The sequence below is a fragment of the Rana temporaria genome, chromosome 3 (assembly GCF_905171775.1).
Source record: "Rana temporaria chromosome 3, aRanTem1.1, whole genome shotgun sequence".
In the NCBI taxonomy this organism is placed as follows: domain Eukaryota; kingdom Metazoa; phylum Chordata; class Amphibia; order Anura; family Ranidae; genus Rana; species Rana temporaria.
In genome coordinates, this window is record NC_053491.1 from 449192625 (window position 1) to 449213241 (window position 20617).

The 20617-nt window shown below is 40.3% G+C and overlaps 1 protein-coding gene across 1 annotated transcript in view; it reads left to right on the plus strand.

The window, feature by feature from the left end:
* LOC120933402 (zinc finger protein 91-like) overlaps window positions 1–20617 on the plus strand; it is a 101213-nt gene that overhangs the window by 52548 nt on the left and 28048 nt on the right. The window contains exons 2-3 of the mRNA XM_040346609.1: window positions 4342–5057; window positions 5422–5431. Of these exons, the coding sequence (XP_040202543.1) occupies window positions 4342–5057; window positions 5422–5431 (726 nt within the window). The remainder of the gene's footprint in view (window positions 1–4341; window positions 5058–5421; window positions 5432–20617) is intronic.

Here is a 20617-nt window from a genome sequence, read left to right on the forward strand (position 1 = left end):
TGGGGTCTTGATTTTTAGGTATGAGGGAAGTGAAAGTAGAAAGTATTTCACAATTATCAGTCCATGTAAAGGGTATTACAGAAGATGTGAGCAATTCCGGGGACATACTAATAGAGATTAGTATATGATCGATACGGGAAAAAGACTTATGTGGATGGGAATAGAAGGAATATTGATGTTTCGTGGGATTGATTTCTCGCCAGGAATCTAGCAAGGAATGTTGTTGTAGAAGTCTTTGGACTATCCAAATAAGGGTATAGAACTTGGACAATTGAAAATCCATACTTACCCCGGGGAGGAGCAAAGAGAAAAGGGGGAATGGAGACAGTATGTTGAGAAAGAAAGAGAAAATGAGAGTCATTATTAAACAAATAATTAACAAAAAACGTTTAGTATACAAGAAGGTAAAACTTTGGCATTCTGAGCATGCAAAAGTGAAAGCTCGGAGGCACAGAGTCTGACCAGGGAGGCTCCTCATACAAAAAGGTGTGTGGGAGAGTCCAAGGACAGAAAAATGGAGGGAGCAGTGACAGTGAAAATATATGTAGAGAAGAAAATATATATTATGACACCCATACTGGGCGGAAGTAAGAAAAAATAAATCAAATCTAAGAAAATATTATAATATTTTCAACATTAGTACATGTAAAATTTTAATCTAACAATTGTGGTTTATGGTTTCACAGGGAGAGTGTTAGATTATAAATGTTGTTGAATTATACAAATTACCTCTGGGTTGCCAGTTGTAGAAAAGGCAGTAATGTCATTAATAATTAGGATGAGGAGAAATAAAATACCAATTATTAATAATATAGTAGTAATATTTACTTCTATTCAGTAAACAATTTTGTACAAAAATAATATAGAACCCTTGTTGTGGGTAAGAAAGGATTAGGGGAAAGGGGCGGGGAGGAGGGGGTAATATGATGGAAGTAGAGGGGGTGAGGTGAGTTAGGATAGGATGAGGAGGGAAGGGTGCAATGGGAATAGAAAAAAAAACCGTGGACAATTCAAAAATTCAATTATCCTAGACCAAAAAGGGGATAAAAATTGGAATAAAAAAAATATATAATAAGAAGAAGAAGAAAAAAAAAGACAATAGCCTGCTTAGGGGAAGTAAATTCAGAATGGTTAAAATTACATTAAGTGTTTAGCTTACAAAAAGTGGATGAAAGATCAAAAATATTGAGTGAATTTCAATTTGATATGCAAAATGTATTCAGTCCATTGAGTCCGGAGTATCTTGGGTTGGAGGGTTGAATCGACCCCTCTTCGATGAAATTTGTCTGGTTCTGTCATTTTCGACTTTCGAAATTTTGTGGAGAACTGAATGCTGTACATCGGCGAGGGCTGGCTGAAGGTCTTTCGCAAAAAATACATTTTTGTAGGGTGTTCTGTAGTTCATCAGGGGTTCTGCATGAGTGCTTGGTACCTTGATATGTGAAGCGAAGTGAAAAAGGGAATCCCCATTGGTATGGGATCTGATGTTGTTGTAGGTTTTGTAAAAAGGGTTTCATCAAGCGCCGTTTAGCGACTGTTATTGGGGAAAGGTCAGCAAAGATATGATATGGGTGGCCTTGGAAGATAAGGGATTCTTTGTTCCTTGCAGCGACCATAAGCTGTTCTTTGGTGCGAAAGAAATAGAATTTCGCAATTATGTCACGGGGGGACCTTCAGATTTGCGCGGTGCTAATGCTCTATGTATTCTGTCCATTTCCAGTTTCTCAATTGGAATTGACGGTGATTACTCTTAAAATAGGGCAGTAATTGTTGATTGTAGATCAATAATAGACTCCGGTATACCTCGTATGCGGAGGTTTGAATGACGTGCGCGATTTTCTAAATCTTCTAAACGAGTTTGCAGCGAGAAATTTTCATCTTTAAGTGTGTCCAATTCAGTTTCATGAGTCATTACATTAGTTTATATGTCATCCACTCTGTTTTCTAATTCAGCTGTGTGCTAAACCTAAATCACGGATTTCTTTTGTTAATTTCTCAGTAATATGGTCAGAGGTCTGCTTTAATGCTTTCTGTAGCCTTTTTTCTATTTGAGTTAAAACATTTGGGTGTAAAGAGCCTGTCTGTTGTGGCTGGCAGATGGCACTGTCATCACAGTCTATATCATATACAGTAGTTCATAAGGTAACTGCTGTTGCTGCCTGGCAGTGTGAGGTAAAACTGTCTGAGGAGATTTAGGCATTTTACTGGGGCCTCTAGATGAATTATCCCTGAGGGGTTTCATCTTATTTATCCCCGGACAGCTCCATAAACCATCTTAAAACATTTCTAGGGTACTGAGGAAGACCAGGGTAATTACCCTTCCATTTGGGTGTGTATGCTGGCCGTGAAGTCCTGAGAAAAGGGGAGACTCAGCAGGACATGTCTGTCTCTGTGAGCTCCATGCATGCCCCTCTGATCAGTGTATTCTCACAGTGCACAGGCCCACTGTCAGAATACAGTGTTGCAGTGAAGTGGATTCCTCCATTCACCTCACTTATGTGGAAGGGTGAATCCATGTATTCTTTTTTAATTTAACCCACAAGATGAAAAAAACTAACAGTGTATACTCAGCTTCAGACATAACTGGATGTTTTCAGATCCGTTCCCCAGTTTTTCTTGCTGTAGCACTGTAAAATATCAAGGTAGCTGAAAACTGACCGGGTGCATTCAAGTAGAACAATAGGCATAACTATTTTCCATTTTGGATAGAGTGAAGCCTCGTACACACGCTCGCATTTCTTGGCATGAAAGCTATGCCAGCAGGTTTCTTGCTGGTTCTTGCCGAGTAAACGGAGCGTGTGTACGAGGCTTTTAGGTTTCTCGTCAGGAAATCTGGCCAGAATCTCGACAAGAAAAATAGAGATCCTGCTCTCTATGTTCTTGTTGGGATTCTTATCGGCCTGTTTCCTGACGAGAAACCCGAACGTCTGTATACTTACCTGTCGGCATGGAAATCCCTGCATGCTCGAAATGACTTTGATGCATGCGTGGTAGCTTCCACGGCATAGGTAGGGTGAAGCAAGATGGCGGTGGCGGCATCAAATGTGATGAGCGCATGCTCATCGTACGTGATGATGTCACAGCGTTCTTGCCTTTCAAAAGAACCGCCATTCTATTGAAAGGAGTATGTGTACACTCGGGCGGCAAGAGATTCTTGCCAAGAATCTCATCAGGAAAAAACATTTTTTTTCCCTGACAAGATTATGACCCGTGTATACAAGGCTGGGGGGAGGATTATAACCCCTGTCAGTTTTTTGTCATTTATGTCCCATCGGGAAGATTTACCTTTATTTCCTGTCCCATAGCCAAAACAGGAAGTGAGAGGAAATCCCTGCTAATTAAGAGAACTCACCAGAACTAGTGTCTCCATTGGAAAATGTCTCCTGTATTACTTTTCTGGGGACAACCCAAAATTTTGGGTTTATTATACTTTTACTTTCTATGATAATGGTAAATAGGCCAAATAGAGAGCCTGAATTTCTCTAACAGGTGCATAGACTGCACTAAAAACAGTGTTCTAATCCACATTCTCTCTATCCAAAATTAAAAAAACGGTTTTGCTTTTGGTATACTTTAAATAAGAAATACATTTTTATGATTTAATGATAATTGGATCAGAAGTACTCATCATGTTTAGCCATTAGTATAAAAACAATCCACTATGTTTACTATAATGAAAAACTATAGTGCCACCTTTTAATTATTAATCTAAAAATCTGTGAAGTTGTATTTCTATACTTCTCAGTCTGTTGGTAATATTAAAGTTGGTTTAAACATCTATTTTAATCATATAGGTAAATTACTAAGCTCTGTTTTAAACCAAACACCTATTGTTGAATAAATCACAGTTAAACTGATTGTAATTAACACAAGATGAGTCATGTAGGCCTAAAAGGCCAAAATGTTCTGGATTTGAGGGATATTGAATCTTAACCTCAATTGTAAAAATTCTGCAGATTTTTTTCAGCCATCTGGAGTAAAGAAGGTTCAGGAGGGGTGCAAACTTGTACCCCCCTGTCCTGTTCACCTGAAATGCATGTATATATGATGGTTTGGTATATATTTTGGGATGATCAACACATCATTTTTTAGTGTTGAAGGATCTGGAATAGATTTGGGACTATAGTGTGCACACTTAATTATAATTCTAAAAATCAGTAAAGTTGTATAGCTATACTTTTTAGTCTGTTGGTAATAATAACATCTGTGTAAACATCTCTTTTTATTTTTCATATAGGTAAATTACTAAGCTCAGCTGTAAATCGAAGATCTATTGTTGAAAAAAAATCACAACTAAACTGATTGACGTTAACACACGATGAGTCAAAGAGGAGAAAATTTGTATCCGTGCTCTGAGTGCCAGAAGATATTTACTTTGAAGTCCAAACTCAATGGTCATCTGAGGATTCACACTGGAGAGAGGCCATATAAATGTTCAGAATGTGACAAGTCCTTCTTACAAAGTCATCATCTTGCTAAACACCTGAGAATTCACACAGGAGAGAAACCGTTTTATTGTTCAGAATGTGGCAAGTGCTTCTCAGATCGTTCTGATCTTACTAAACACCAGAAGATTCACACAGGAGAGAAACCATTTAAGTGTTCAGAATGTGGCAAGTGCTTCTCATATCATTCTGAGCTTACTAAACACCAGAAGATTCACACAGGGGAGAAACCATTTAAATGTTCAGAATGTGGAAAGTGCTTCTCACAAAATAGTAATCTCACTGAACACCAGAGGATTCACACAGGAGAGAAACCATTTAAATGTTCAGAATGTGGAAAGTGCTTCTCACAAAGTTCTAGTCTTGCTCAACACCAGAGAATTCACACAGGAGAAAAACCATTTCAATGTTCAGAATGTGAAATGTGCTTCTCTAAAGGTTCTAAACTTAGTATACATCAGAGAATTCACACAGGAGAAAGACCCTTTAAATGTTCAGAATGTGACATGTGCTTCTCTAAAGGTTCTACGCTTAATATACATAAGAGAATTCACACAGGAGAAAGACCATTTCAATGTTCAGAATGTGACATGTGCTTCTCTTATAGGACAAGTCTTGTTACACACCAGAGATTTCACACAGGAGAAAAAACATTTAAATGCTCAGAATGTGACAAGTGCTTCTCACGAGGTTCTATTTTTAATAAACATAAAAGGATTCACACAAGAGAGAAATCATTTAAATGATCAGATTTGTAGAAAGTGCTTCTTACATAGTTCTAATGTTACTATATACCAGAGAAGCCAAATTAGTGAATGTGATATACACTATAATACCAAAAGTATTGGGATGCCTGACTATACACACACTTGAACTTTAATGACATCCCAGTCTTAGTCTGTAGGGTTCAATACTGAGTTGGCCCGCCCTTTGCAGCTATAACAGCTTCAACTCTTCTGGGAAGGCTGTCCACAAGGTTTAAGAGTGTGTCTATGGGAATGTTTGACCATTCTTCCAGAAACACATTTGTGAGGTCAGGCACTGATGTTGGAGAGAAGGCCTGGCTCGCAGTCCCTGCTATAATTCATCCCAAAGGTGTTCTATCGGGTTGAGGTCAGGACTCTTTGCAGGCCAGTCAAGTTCCTTCACCCCAAACTCACTCATCCATGTCTTTATGGACCTTGCTTTGTGCACTGGTGTGCAGTCATGTTGGAACAGGAAGGGGCCATCCCTAAACTGTTCCCGCAAAGTTGAGAGCATGAAATTGTCCAAAATGTCTTGGTATGCTGATGACTTGAGAGTTCTCTTCACTGGAACTAAGGGGCCAGGCCCAACCCCTGAAAAACAACCTCACACCATAATCCCCCCTCCACCAAATGATTTGGAAAAGTACACAAATAAGGTCCCTAAAGACATGGGTGAGCGAGTTTAAAGTGGAGGAACTTGACTGGGCTGCTCAGAGTCCTGACCTTAACCCAACAGTTCTCGTCCACATATGTGCCTGACCTCCCAAATGCGCTTATAGAAGAATGGTCAAATATTCCCATAGACACACTCCTAAACCTTGTGGACAGCCTTTCCAGAAGAGTTGAAATGTTTATAGCTGCAAAGGGTGGGCCAACTCAATATTGAACCCTACGGACTAAAACTGGGATGCTATTAAATTTCATGTGCTTGTAAAGGCAGGCGTCCCAATATTTTGGTAATCTGGTGTATTTTAAATGAAAATAACCTTTGATATAGCTTTAATGTTTTACACAGAAGATAAGCCATATCAAAATATGTAAAAAGTGTGTTTTAAAAATTAACTACCTGCAATCACATCAAAAGGATTATGGGGGAGGGAGAGAGAGAGATATAGTGCAAATTAGAGAGATAAGAAACAAGTACCGATCAATACAGGACTCATGTTAGTCAAAGATATAACTGACACCTTAATGTTGTATTACTTAAAAGCACATCATTTTAATGCCCACATACAAGCATAAAACATTTTTAACCACTTGACCTCAAAAAGTTTACCCCCCTTCATGACCAGGAATTTGTTTTTGTGATACGACACTACATTTTTCTACCTGACAATTGTGCGGTCATGCAACACTGTACCAAAATAAAATGTATGTAATTTTGTTTCCCGCAAATAGAGCTTTCTTTTTGTGGTATTTGATCACCATTGCATTTTTTTGCACTATAAACAAAAAAATACTGACTGTTTTTTTTTTAAAAACAATATTTTTACTTTCTGCTATTAAACATATCAAAAAAAAATCCCAAATCTCTTCATAAGTTCTGGCCAATATGTATTTTACTACGTATTTTTGATAAAAAAAAATCCCAATAAGTGTACATTGATTGGTTCGCACAAAAGCTTTAGCGTCTACAAACTATGAGATATATATAACGGAATTTTAATTTTAATTTTTTTTTACTAGTAATGGTGATCAGCGACCTATAGTGGGACTATGATATTCTGACTGATATTCTGCCACTTTTGACACTTTTGAGAACCAGTGACACTAATACAATGATCAGGGCTAAAAATATGTCACTGTACTAATAACACTGGCGGAAAGGGATAAAACGGCTAAGGCGATCAAAGGGTTAAATGTGTGTCTAGCCACAACTGTGTGCTGCTTTTACTAAGGGAAATGGTGGATTTTCTTTCCCTGCTTAGCAGAGAAAGAAAGTCCATTTTCCCCCACTGCCAGGATAAAACTCTGCCTTGTTTACATTGGCAGAGTAATGTCCTGTGTGTCTTTCAGACAATCGGCGGGTGAAGTGGTCATCCATTGACCAGCACCCGCTGATCGGCTTCTGCTGTGTCTAATCACAGCAGAGTCGGGTCACTGGCGTGCGCACCCCCTACCCGGAAGTGCTGGATCAAGTGCCTAGTATGTGATCCAGCCTCCTTGCCGCCGTATATCTGTGTTATACAGTCAGTAAGTGGTTAATATACAATTTTTTTCACTTCACTTCATACACAGAATGTCAAAGATTCCATGAAAATTATTTGATTTGCTTAATAAAGCTTTAGAGGGGGACTAAATTACAAATAAATATCTAACAAAAAGAGGTTTAAATTGTGTAGATGTACTCAAATGTGTCTGAAAAATAAATTGTGTATTTGTACAAGTCATTCATGCCTTGGTTTCATTAATTTAAATGAAAATAAGAATTTTGGTATTAGATTAGCATAAAATGACTGAATTTTGATCCATGTAATTCATCTTGGACTGAAGATTTTAAGTCTTCACCACTATATTCCAAACTATAGGGGAAATGTTGGTAGGAGATACAGTAAATTGTTAATCAAGTCACAACAGTGATATTTAGTTACAAGTGGAGCCCTTATGTTATATTTCTTGGATGCTCTGGCAATGTTAGAGCCTCCCTAACCTTTGTGTGTTCCGCCATTTTGTTGTTGTATTCTCCATAATACAAAATAGACAAAAACAACCGTACGGAGAGTAGAATCCCTACGTAATAAAAAAAGACAGATGTGCAGACTCTAAGCAATATACAGATAATCCCAAAATAAGGTCCAAGAAGAAGTATGGGATGGGTACATCTTCAAAATGAAATATATACATTTATGAGGCGATCACCCCATTTTTTTAGATAACATTAATAAGTTCTTAAGTTTTAAATATCTGTTTTTATTGCATACATTGTAATAATATATGTATATAGGTCATCCATAATAACACATTAGACAGGTAGACACTCCTTCTTTATTAGTGCCACACAAAGGCTGTGCTTTGCTGATACTTTTAGGTTTATAGAAGTTTATCTGACAGTGTCTGTGAGATTATGTGTGCTGTCTCTAATGATGTAAAACACAAACTGGGTACTTGCACTCTTACTTGAACCTTTGTACTAAAACCTTTGTTGGAAGACTGGCTCAAGTCCGCTGTAGGCTTACATCACAGAGCTGGTCGAGGCTCGGGGAAGATCAAGACAATCGACTCTGGATCCGCCCACATGGGTGGACCATCACCCGGCTCAGCCCTCTACAGTCTAGCACTCCAGTGAGTGCAGGGAGGCAGAACAAAGAGCTGGTGACTGACAGTCAGGGAGTTGTGAAAACCGAGCGATCGGTGGTGTTCGTTTGATCGGCTCTCAGTGTTAAAGGTGTCAGTGTTTGAGATGATTACAAAATGAGCAAACAGTGTGACCAGGCAGTGGGAAAAGCAAATATAATTATATATATATATGTGCACACTGAAATATTTTATTTCAGGATTTAGGTTTCGTCCAAAAAATTAATTTATGTATTTACTTCCTAATTAATTACGGCCTAATCTGTAAATTGAAGGCTTATGGTGTCTGTCGGATGTTCTAAGAAGATTTGACAAAGCAGCTAAACTGTACGACTTTGTGATCATACATTTCCAGTCGAATAGCCAAAAGCTATAGTAGAATTCTAATATTGTTTGACCAGTAATAATTATAACTATTCATTATTATTACTCGTCAAACAACATTAGAATTCTTCTATAGCTTATGGGCGGAGCATTTGACCACAAATGTCCGCTCGCGGTGATCGTATGTTTTTAGCTGCTTCATCGAATCTTCATGCCTCTATGTTAAATCTTTTCTCTCTATGTCAGGGATATGCAATTAGCGGACCTCCAGCTGTTGCTGAACTACAAGTCCCATGAGGCATAGCAAGACTCTGACAGCCACAAGCATGACACCCAGAGGCAGAGGCATGATGGAACTTGCAGTTTTGCAACAGCTGGAGGTCCGCTAATTGCATATCCCTGCTCTGTCAAATAATCTTGGACTAATAGAGTTAGGTTAGGCACATTCAACCGCACGTTCGATAGACACAGATTGCTATTGTCACCGTCATGTTGAACCTTCTATCTATCTATATTGAACTGTTGTCGCAACGATATGAAAATATCATAGATATGAAAATAAAGCATTTTTTGAATTTCGGATCTTTCGGATTTTGGACTGCAAATCCCAGAAATTTGGACGAAAATGCATTCGGAAGAAAATAAATGAACATGTCTATAAAATTCTAGGATGCACTGGAGGAATCACCAGTAGGAGGAAGGAGGTCCTGATCCACCTACTTAGATTTTTACTAAGACCTCATTTAGAATACAGTAATACCTCAGATTGAGAGTAACGTGGCATACGAGCGTCTTGCAATACAAGCTATATTTTTTTAATCCTGACTCGATTTGTGGGCGTTGTCTTGCAAGATGAGTCTGATTTAAGCCACTGGTGTATGCTATTACCTTATATGGCCAGAGGTCCAGGGGGGCTGGTGGCTCCTAGCACTTTGTGAAGTACTCGGAAATGCTCGGAGACACTCCCAGCTGGGAGCAGTTTCCGAGTGTCTCTGACCGTCTCTGAGTGTCTCCGAGCGTCACCAGCACTCCTGCACCTTTGGCCACATACAGTACTGCATACACCAGCAGTGGCTGTGGAACTAATCACAGGTTTTACTGTACTGTGTCCAGTACCGGAGACCTCACTTACAAAAAGATTGATAAGATAGAACGAGTCCAGAGATGGGTAACAAAAATGGAGAAAAGTCTGGGGGATAAAACAGATCAAGAGAGACTTCAAGAACTTAACTTGTACAGTCTGGAGAAAACAAGGGAAAGGGGAGACATGATTGAAATCTTTCAATAATAAACCAAAATCAAGAACATGAGGACATGACCTAAAACTAACGGGAGGAAAGTTCAAAACGAATTCTAGAAATAACTATTTTACTGAAAGGCTAGTTGATGCTTGGAATAAACTTCCAGCAGATGTGAGACAGCTAACAGTAAATGGCTTCAAACATGCTTGGGACAAACATAGATCTTTACTTTATTAATGAAAATAAAAAATAAAAACCAAAACCAAAAACAAAACAGAAAAACAAAATCCTAAAAAATAAGAAATGGGAAGACTTGATGGACTACTCAGTCTTCTTTCTGTCGTCACTTTTCTATGTTTCTATGTTCATTTTCTTGCTTTAGAACAATCAAATGTGAAGGTGGCTTTGAATTCATTGGCCTGGTGGATGATTGAAGACAATCATTGTTTTGATGGAATGAATAATAATTGGATCAGGATTACTCATTGGGGTTGAATTACCAAAGGCTAATAAGCTGTTCTAATAAACTGTTTTGCAAAGAAAGTTGGACTCGGCCAGGAAATTTCCTCAGAGTTTAGGGAATGCAGTGAAGTTTTGTTTTGCAAAGAATATCTAATCATGTACAGGAGCTTAACCTCTTTTACTAAGCTTTCCTGTTTCTAATGATGTAAAACACAATCCGGGTAACTCCGATTTAAGCTTTACATCACTCGATGGGTTTAGAAGCAGCAGTATCTTCTTTATGGCATGGAAAAGGTACTTGTTAACTCAAATGTACTTGTTTAACCATCTTGTTACAATGATTTAGTTTAATGGTGTAAACAATGTTCCCTGACCTGAAGGGCCTGGTAACTGAATTTTGGGAGACCCCCACACATTATTTTTTTAATGACTTTTATCTGTATTGCTTGGACCCGACAATTCATTACAGCCGCAAGTACAGTAGTTTTAAAATGACTTTTTTTCCTTTAGAAATTTCATTTTGTGCAGAGACTGTTCTAAACACGGGAACACGCGCCACTTTACAAGCATACTACAGACACCCCCCAGGTACAAAATTTAAAGGAATACATTTTTATTGTTTCACTAAGGCCACGTACAGACAACCGAACCTGTCCGCTTGAAACTGTCCGACGGGCAGTTTCCGGCGTACAAGGCAGATTTTTCTTTTGGTCCGCTGGCTTGTACACACCAGCGGATCAAATTCCCGTCGTACCAGAACGCGTGCACGTAAACCACGTACGACGTCACTATAAAGGGAAAGCCCAAAGTCAATGGTGCCGCCCTCTGTTCCGCTTTTGCTAGTTACGGGTTTGCTCGTGTTAGTGAAGGTTTGGTTAGAGCCGATTCGCGCTTTTCGGTCTCCGCGCTTTACCAGGTTGTATTCTCGGGTTCAGTGCGTGTGCTTGCGGGATCGTAGTTGGCAATCGGGTACAGGCTTTCAGGTCGTTCTGCTTTGCAGTTGCATCCTGTCCGCTCGTATCTGTTTGCCGCGCGTTCTTTGCAGGTAGTGCTGGATTTGGGAGTGCTTTCTGTTGGAGTGTGTTCTTGACTGACCAGCCGGCCGATTTGAAGCCATGATGGAGCAGCAGCGTCAATTTTCGCGAGTTGGTGCTGGTTATGGGATGGCTTCTGCATATGCTCATCATTCCAGTAGTTTGGCCAGGAACAGGGGGAGGAGGCGTTCCTGGGCCAAGAATTGGTTGTGCCAGCGTGACCAGTTCTCTCATATGCCTCTGCTTAGGGAAATCCAGGAGAATAATCCTAATGACTATAGGAACTTTCTCCGTATGACGGACCCCGTATTCAACTGTCTGCTGGATCTTCTGTCCCCCTATATCACAAGGCAGGACACTGTGATGCGCCAAGCCATCACGGCCGAGCAGAGGCTTATTGCCATGTTGCAGTACCTGGCGACTGGGAGGAGCCTGCAGGACCTCAAGTTCTCGTCAGGCATCTCTCCGCAGGCGCTTGGGGTCATCATACCGGACACGTGTTCTGCCATTATGCAGGAGGAGTATATTAAGGTAAGTTTCCTCATTTTAACCTCACAATCTGTCTTTAATAATGTGGGCAAATAACTTTTTCTTTTATTTCCCAGATATGCTGTGTGTTTAACTAACGTTCCCTTTTCTCCCTATGCATGTTGATGTAAGCTTTCCATGTTCTTTTTCTTGGCCTACCTGCATATTTGTTCCTTACCCAATATTAACCTGTCCAGCATGCTATCCTAGGGACAACCCCACCTTGCCTATTTTTATCTTGACTTTTTTTTTTACAGTTCAAACCCCCCCCCCCATAAAACAGTTTTTGTCCCCATCAGAGGGCTGTGGAGTCTCTTAATTAAGTGGGCCTATATATTTGTGCCCCAAAATTCTCCCTGCACAATTTTTAAATGCAATTTGAATACTGTGAAGTTGCACAAGGATGCTTGTAGGATTATGTTTGCAATGTTTATGTGCCAAAGTACTAATTATCTTTATTTGATTGTCCCCACAGCTTCCCTCCACACCACAGGAATGGCAGACTGTGGTTTCCCAATTTGCCCAGCGTTGGGATTTTCCAAACTGCGGTGGAGCAATAGATGGGAAACACGTCCGCATAGTGCCGCCACCCCAGTCGGGGTCCTACTATTTTAACTACAAAGGTTATCATGGTATTGTGTTGATGGCGGTGGTGTCGGCACAGTGTGAGTTTCTATATGTGGACGTGGGGAAGAACGGCCGGATGTCTGATGGGGGAGTTTTCGCGCGGACAGAATTCTACAGTCGTCTCCAAGCTGGTGGTCTGGCACTGCCACCGGATGAAGACAATGTTGAAGAACTTCCGTTTGTGTTTGTAGCGGATGAAGCTTTCGGGCTTGGACCTCACCTCATGCGGCCTTTTCCCCAGAGGACCCTCACCTCAGCGAGGAGGGTGTTCAATTTTCGGTTGGCCAGGGCTCAGAGGGTAGTTGAGAATGCCTTTGGGATACTCTCCAACCGGTTCCGCCTGTTCCTGACAGCGATACACTTGGCGGAATATAAATTGAACACCATTGTTTCTGCCTGCTGCATTTTGCACAACTTTCTACGCAGGCACTCCCAGGCATACCTACCCAACATCGGTGCTGAGGCACGACTACCCTCAGATACCCTTCCTGGGCTGGACACTGGTCGCGCTGGCTTGGCCCCCCCAATCTGCTCTTGAGGTAAGCGACAAATATGTTGAGTACTTCATGGGTCGGGGGGCCATTGCTATGCCAGATCATATTTTTTTCTAATTCGGCCCCCAAAAGAAAGAAATATTCACAGAACTAATAAATAATTTGACCATTGGACTTTATACAGTTGTTTTTCATTATTGCGTTTTCTCTTTTTATCTGTCTTCCTGGTTATCCAACTAACTAGTGCACTTCTAGTGACAAATTTATTTCTCCAGTTTTAGTAAATAACCACAATTGCACATTATTCACTCATCTACAAACAGGGTATTGAGTCTAGAAATAAGAAGCCACTCATTTTTCTTATTTTGATGTCAAGCTTTTTATTTTCAGCTTGTTCATTACCCCCCAAAAAAGTATGCATTTTATTATGAAAACATGTCTTTACAATTTGGAGTCAACAATATATATATTATTTTTTATATTTTTGCCCTTTTTTTTATATTTTTATAGTGATTATCAAGAATATAGATTTTTTAACAATTTCACATTTTTGGGTATCAAATCTAGATTTTTCTATTTTTTAGTTTTTGGTTTTATATACATATATATATATATATAATGAATATATATTTATATATATATATATATATATATATATATATATATATATATATATATATATATATATATATATATATATATATATATACTTAAAATTTTTTCGATTTTTGTTGTTTTCCGAAAAATAATATTTTTTTATTTTTTTGTTGTTTTCATAAAACTTTTTTTTTTTTGGTTGTTTTCAGAAGACTTTTATTTTTTTTTAAAAATTTGGGTTGATTTCATAAAACCTTTTTTTTTTTTTTTTCTGAAAAATAAAGCTTTCTGTTTATATTTTTTTTAGATATATATAATAAAATATATATATTTTTGGGTTTTTTTTGTATATATATAATTATATATATATATATATATATATATATATATATATTTTTTTTTTCGTTTTTGGGTTGTTGATTTTCACAACTTTTTTTTAATTAAAAATGTAAAAATGTACAACCAATAGAACTTCAACAGTAAAAAAATTCTATATTCACAACAGCAGTCAGTCATGGTGTGCTTTCACACTGGAACACACCAAAATTTGAAGATGCACACATTCAGTGTCAATTCGCCAAATCTCATTGGTTCAACAGACAAATGGCCACATGTGCTATCTGACATCATGGGTGATCAATGTCTGTGTTTTGTGGGAGCAAACCCTTCCTCTCAAATACTTGAGGATCGAGGAGGGGGTTGTACCCACAAAGCACAGACAATAGATATTCTGTGATGGCAGATAACACATGTTGGCACACTGTGTGTGCATCTTCAAATTTTGGCGTATTGATGATTCAAAAATTAAAAAGGGTTGGGGGGGGGCGGGGGTGTTTCAGTCTTTGACACGGCCCATCATGTCAATTATATTTTTATAATTCTGTTCTATGACCATCATCCTTTGCCGCATATTGTCCATCTCTATGCTGCACTCCAAAATGACATTTCTAACATTCTGTTCCATGACCATCATACTTTGCCGCATATTGTCCATCTCTGTGCTGCACTCCATAACCTGCTGTATAATTATTGCAGCACTTGCACGCGAAAAATGTGCAACACCATCTTCATCTCCTAAAAAAAAAATATTTCCAATCAAAATTTTTTACTTTTTTCAGGCCTATCTACATATGTTTTTCCCTATAAAGCTGGGGTGACACTGACCTGATGGTGTGCTCATTTCCACCTCCACAATTTCGCCATCTTCAATCACACCACCTTCTTCCACCACTTCACCCTCATCTTCCACGACTCCTCCTTCTTCAACCACTTCTCCCTCATCTTCCACGACTCCTCCTTCATCTTCCAAAAATTCTAAATCCAAAATTACTTCTTCCTCCTCTCTTCCTTCCTCCTCTCTTCCTTCCTCCTCTCCTTCCACATCCTCCTCCTCCTCCACATGCCGAGATGGGCGATTTTCGGTGTGTCTGGCCCTCTCTGCATCCTCCAAATGCTGGCGTCTTCTTTCCCCTAAATAACACAAAACAAAAGGTAGACTCATCAGCACACAGATATTGGAGAGCAGAAATCGCATACATTGGTTAGAAGAGGCTTTCATTTTTTTTTTTTTGTCTTCTTCCACCAAACCTACATTTTTAGCAGACTTCTAGGCCAAGCTCTGATCCTGCCCCTTTTTAGCTAAAAGTGACACACATGGATGTCCCCCCTAAACTTTCTTTCTGGGAGACCCTACAAAAAAAGGAACATTTTTATTGTGGAGACACAGGTGCTCTGCATTCCAGATGGGAAAACAGCTGCTCTATGATCACTGTTGAGAATGAATCCTGTTTGCCTTTCACATTCTCTCAATTTTATTTGTCAGAACTAGCTTTTACACAATGTTTGCAAACAAAGTTTTTGGCCAGTGAGCCATGTCCAGGTGTGTTGTTCCTGGACTAACCTCGCATTTCTGAGAAACAATGTGATGTTACGCGGTTTACTATTAACGATATTTGCAAAAGGTAGGTATTTTCGTTAAACACATACAATTTAAACATGTGTTCAAAAGTACAAGAAGGCCAAGGAGGCAGATGTCGAAATATACATGTCAACACATTCTTGAAGACAATTGCCCCCCCCACTTTTCCTCAGAATTTCCAGGATCTTCTTCATCTGATGTGGCTCCCGCAATTTCAAGTCTGACCAACGTTTCCTGAGCTGTTCTTTGGACCTGGTGACACCAAACATGTCCTTCATTCTCCTCGCCACCTTGTCCATAATGTGGGCCTTTCTGCAGTTAGGGGTCTTGTATGGCCCATATTCCCCGTCATAGCCCTTCCTCCACATGATGTAAACTAACTCCACCATTTTGTCGAACGCCATATTAGTGGCTTTGTATCGTTTTGGCCTGGATCGGGACGTTCCTGCCTCTGTCCCTTCACTTGCGGCCTGAGAGCTTCGTGCACGCTCGTGTGACATCGGCATTTTCCCTTCCCACAGAGATTATGGGCGTGGAAAAGAGGAAATGTTCCGTCATGGGTGGAGACGAGGGCGGCGTTTCATACATACGCGGAGTGTAGAGAATGCAAACAACGGGTTTACGTAGGTTACGCGGAGACTTTTCGAGCGATTTCAGAACCTACACAGTTAACGCCATATTTCCGTTTCACATTGATTAGGGGCATGGCAAAGGTGACGAGGGCGGCGTTTCATACATACGCGGAGTGTATAAAAGGCAAACAACGTGATTACGTAGGTTACGCGGTAATTATTCGAGCGTGATAATCGAGGAGCAAGAGAGAGGAAGGTAAGAAATTTCAACATGGGATCAGCAGAGGCCTAGAAAATGGAGAGCCATGGGATGGGGATTTGGTCTGTTGGTTGCACCCTTTTAAGCTATTATGTCTCTTGGGTACCACAATGGTATTTTGGTATCCAAATGCTTTTGGACACATCACAAAATATAGATGGGAACAATGCTCTACCTCATTTAAATTTTTGTATGGTGTATTCAGATCAGGCCAAGTATTGTTCTATGTTGGTTGGACAGAGGTCATTAGGAAGTGTCTTTTATGTCATCAATGCTGAGGGGCAGGATATCTACATATGAAATAGTGCCTTGATGAATGCTCTCATTTATAATAATTGTGTATGGTTCTAGATTCCACTTATTTACTGCAATGTAACCAAAGGGTCTGCATGTATAAAATCAATGTTTGGTACAACCAATGGGGCAGAGCTGGCCAGCATTTTTGCAACAGGAGACACTGTGTTTGTATTTATATATAGGTCCTACATTTTGGGCCACATATTCGATCAATGTCAACGCTGAGCCTTTTTTAAATCGTGTTTTTTGTTTATTTTTCTTTTGTTAATCTAGAGTATAAACTAATATTACTTCAATTGGCCAAGTAATGGACCTACTCCAGTCACAGGACAATATCCAGCGCTTGTTGGATAAATTTCGCGAAATGCCCATCCTGTGGGATTCAAAGGAGGCTAATTACCATAACAAAGACGTACGAGCGGCAGCACTTGAACAACTAGCAAGCTACATGAAAACATGGGTGCCAGAATGCACTGCCATGAAGGATAAACTTGCCAACCTCAGGGGCACATATAGAAGAGCTTACAAAGCTCATCAAAAAAAAAATCTGGAGCAGCAGCAAGACAACCAAAGGAGCCCAAGCTGTGGAATTTCAAACAGATGTCTTTTTTGCGGGATCAAATGGACAGCAGGCAATCGATGTCAAGTCTTCCTTCCAGCCTTCCCTCCACACTACCTTACAGCGGAACTTCCCCAGATCCCCACAGCCCTGCAGAGTCTGAAGAAGAGGGCCTGACTGACAGAGACGCAGATCTGCGACTCTTCGATGATGAGGTATAGTAGTTTCCCAAATATTTCTGGGCTACTAATTATTGTTGGATTATTGACGTGATATTGTAAAATAAAAGCCAAGCTGGGAAAAAAAACACAAGTCATGGGCAGACAAATAGGTGTCAGGGATGACCACTGCAGGGGTCAGAAAAAGAGTCTTTTCATGCTAAAATGAACCAAAAAATATATTTATCAAGCATGAAAATGTGTGTGATTTTATTGGGGTAAATATTAAAACATGTCCCTTTTTTTGACACAGGAAGAAGAGACCAGCCAGGAGGTGGCAGCTCCTCCGGTCAATGTCAGCCAGGCGGAAGGGGTCAGTGGCAGCCAGGAGGAGGCCGGGCCCAGTGGCAGCCAGGAGGAGGCCCGGGCCCAGTGGCGTACAGCAGGTCCCCAGGCCCAGGACAACCACCACCAGCCAGGTTCCTCCCCTCCAGATGAGGCCACCAGGCCGAAGGAGGCAGTTGAGGCTAGTGGAGGACGTGAGCCTCCGCATGATACAGGAGGCCAGTGCTATCATGAGGGCCCCCCTAAACCCCACAGAAGCCTACAGTGCCTCCGTGGCTCATGATCTTAACCAAAGGGGGAGGAGCAAAGGAGACTGGGAAAGGGCCTGATCAATCAGGTCCTTTGGTGGATGGAGAGGGACCTGCTGACCAGAGACACTGGGCTATGTGACCCGGCCCGGCTTGCTGAACACCATCCTCCTGCTGCCACATCATCCCCACCTGCAAGAGGCCGTGTACGGGTCCGTGGAAGATCCGCTGTAAGGCAGCCTGGAGGGAAGGTTGGAAAGAAGAGGAGACAGTGATTCCCTGCCTTCCATTTGATTCCCCACAAAAGTCATCTTGTTTGGACTACCACAGCTTGGGTTCCTTTGGTTATGTGCTGCTGCTTCAGATTTTTTTTGGGTGCCTCCTGAGGTTTGCTAGTTTATCCTTCATCATGTTGTAAATGCAAGTCTGCATGTATTTTGCTATCTGTTCAAGTGCTGCCGTTCTGTTTATTTTGATTTTTTGCATTTGCCAAAATAAATGGCTTTTTGCTTTAAATTCCAACCTTGTCTATTGTTTGTTATACTGTGGGGATTATTAGGCATCAAACATTAAAAACAAATACAATGGGTCAGTTTCAAAGGACAGAAACTCCTTGGGGGAGGGGGAAATTTTGTGTGCCAACATAGTAAACAATTTAAATAACCAAAAATAATAAATAAATAAAATAACTTGCCCAAAACCAAAAAAAGAACAAGTACCAAAATGAAGAAAATGGTGACATAACTAGAAACACCCAAAATTTTTTGAGAAGATGAACATTAACTAAAAATAATATTAAAAGATATACATGTGGAGGACCAACCAAAAAATGCCACGTCTGGGCTAGAAAACATTTTCAAAATATTACATCACAAGCAACAAATGTCACATTTCAGTATGGGACAACTCAGTTGAAATAGCATCAGCAAGAGAACGTGGTTTATTCTAGCAAGAGAACAATGAAGAAAACGACGCAATAAACTGTTGTTTATTGCGTCGTTTTATTCATTGTTCTCTTGCTAGAATAAATCTTTCAAATGACGAATGTGCCATATTCCAAAGAAACGCGAGTTTTACCTGAACGAGCGCTCCCGTCCCCTCATTTTGTCTGAGCATGCGCAGGTTTTTTGTACGATGCTTTTGTGTACTAACCAGCGAACATGTCCGAGCGGACAGGATTCCAGCGGGCTGTTTTAAAACAAGTTTGGAAATATTTGCCCGCTGGAAAAAGGCCCGGCGGGCAAATGTACGCTGGAATCCTGTCCGCTCGGACCTACACACGACCGAACATGTCTGCTGAAACTGGTCCGCGGACCAGTTTCAGCAGACATGTTCGGTCGTGTGTACGGGGCCTCAGCGTTATTAAAATCACTGCTCCCGAAAGAACGGTAAATTTTAAAACTTTTTTTGCATTGATACCCAATTCCCCAAACACTTTTTAAGACAATAACTTGCATATTAACATTTAAAATGAGCACTTTTGATTTTTTTAGGTTCGTGTTCCATAGACTTTAATGGTGTTCGTGTGTTCGAACACATTTTTTGCCTGTTCGCACGTTCTGGATGCAAACCGAACAGGGGGGCGTTCGGCTCATCCCCACTCTTTACCTGGTTGCCTCCACACACACTTGACATGATCTGAACCAAATACGTTTATCTTGGTCTCATCAGACCACAGAACATGGTTCCAGTAATCTATGTCGTTAGTCTGCTTGTCTTAAGCAAACTGTTTGTGGGCTTTCTTACGCATCATGTTTAGAAGAAGCTTCCTTCTGGGATGACAGCCATGCACACCAATTTGATGCAGTGTGCGGCATATGGTCTGAGCACTGACAGGCGGACCTCCCACCTCTTCATCCTCTGCAGCAATGCTGGCAGCACTCATATGTCTATTTCCTAAAGACAATCTCTGGATATGACGCTGAGCATTTGCACTCAACTTCTTTGGTCGACCATGGAGAAGCCTGTTCTGAGTAGAAACTGTCCTGTTCTGCTGCATGGTCTAGGCCACCGTGCTGCAGCTCAGTTTCAGGGTGTTGGCAATCTTCTTATAACCTAGGCCAGCTTTATGTAAGGCAACAATTATTTTTTTCAGATCCTCAGAGAGTTTTTTCCCATGAGGTGTCATGTTGAACTTTCAGTGACCAATTTGAGAGAGTGAGAGCGATAACACCAAATTTAACACACTAGCTCCCCATTCACACCTGAGACCATGTAACACTAACGAGTCATATGATACCGGGGAGGGAAAATGGCTAATTGGCCCCAATTTGGACATTTTCACTTAGGGGTGCACTAACTTTTGTTGCCAGCAGTTTAGACATTAATGGCTGTGTGTTTAATTATTTTGAGGGAACAACAAATTTACACTGGTATACAAGCTGTACACTCACTACTTTACATTGTAGCAAAGTGTCATTTCTTCAGTGTTGTCACATGAAAAGATATATTAAAATATTTACAAAAATG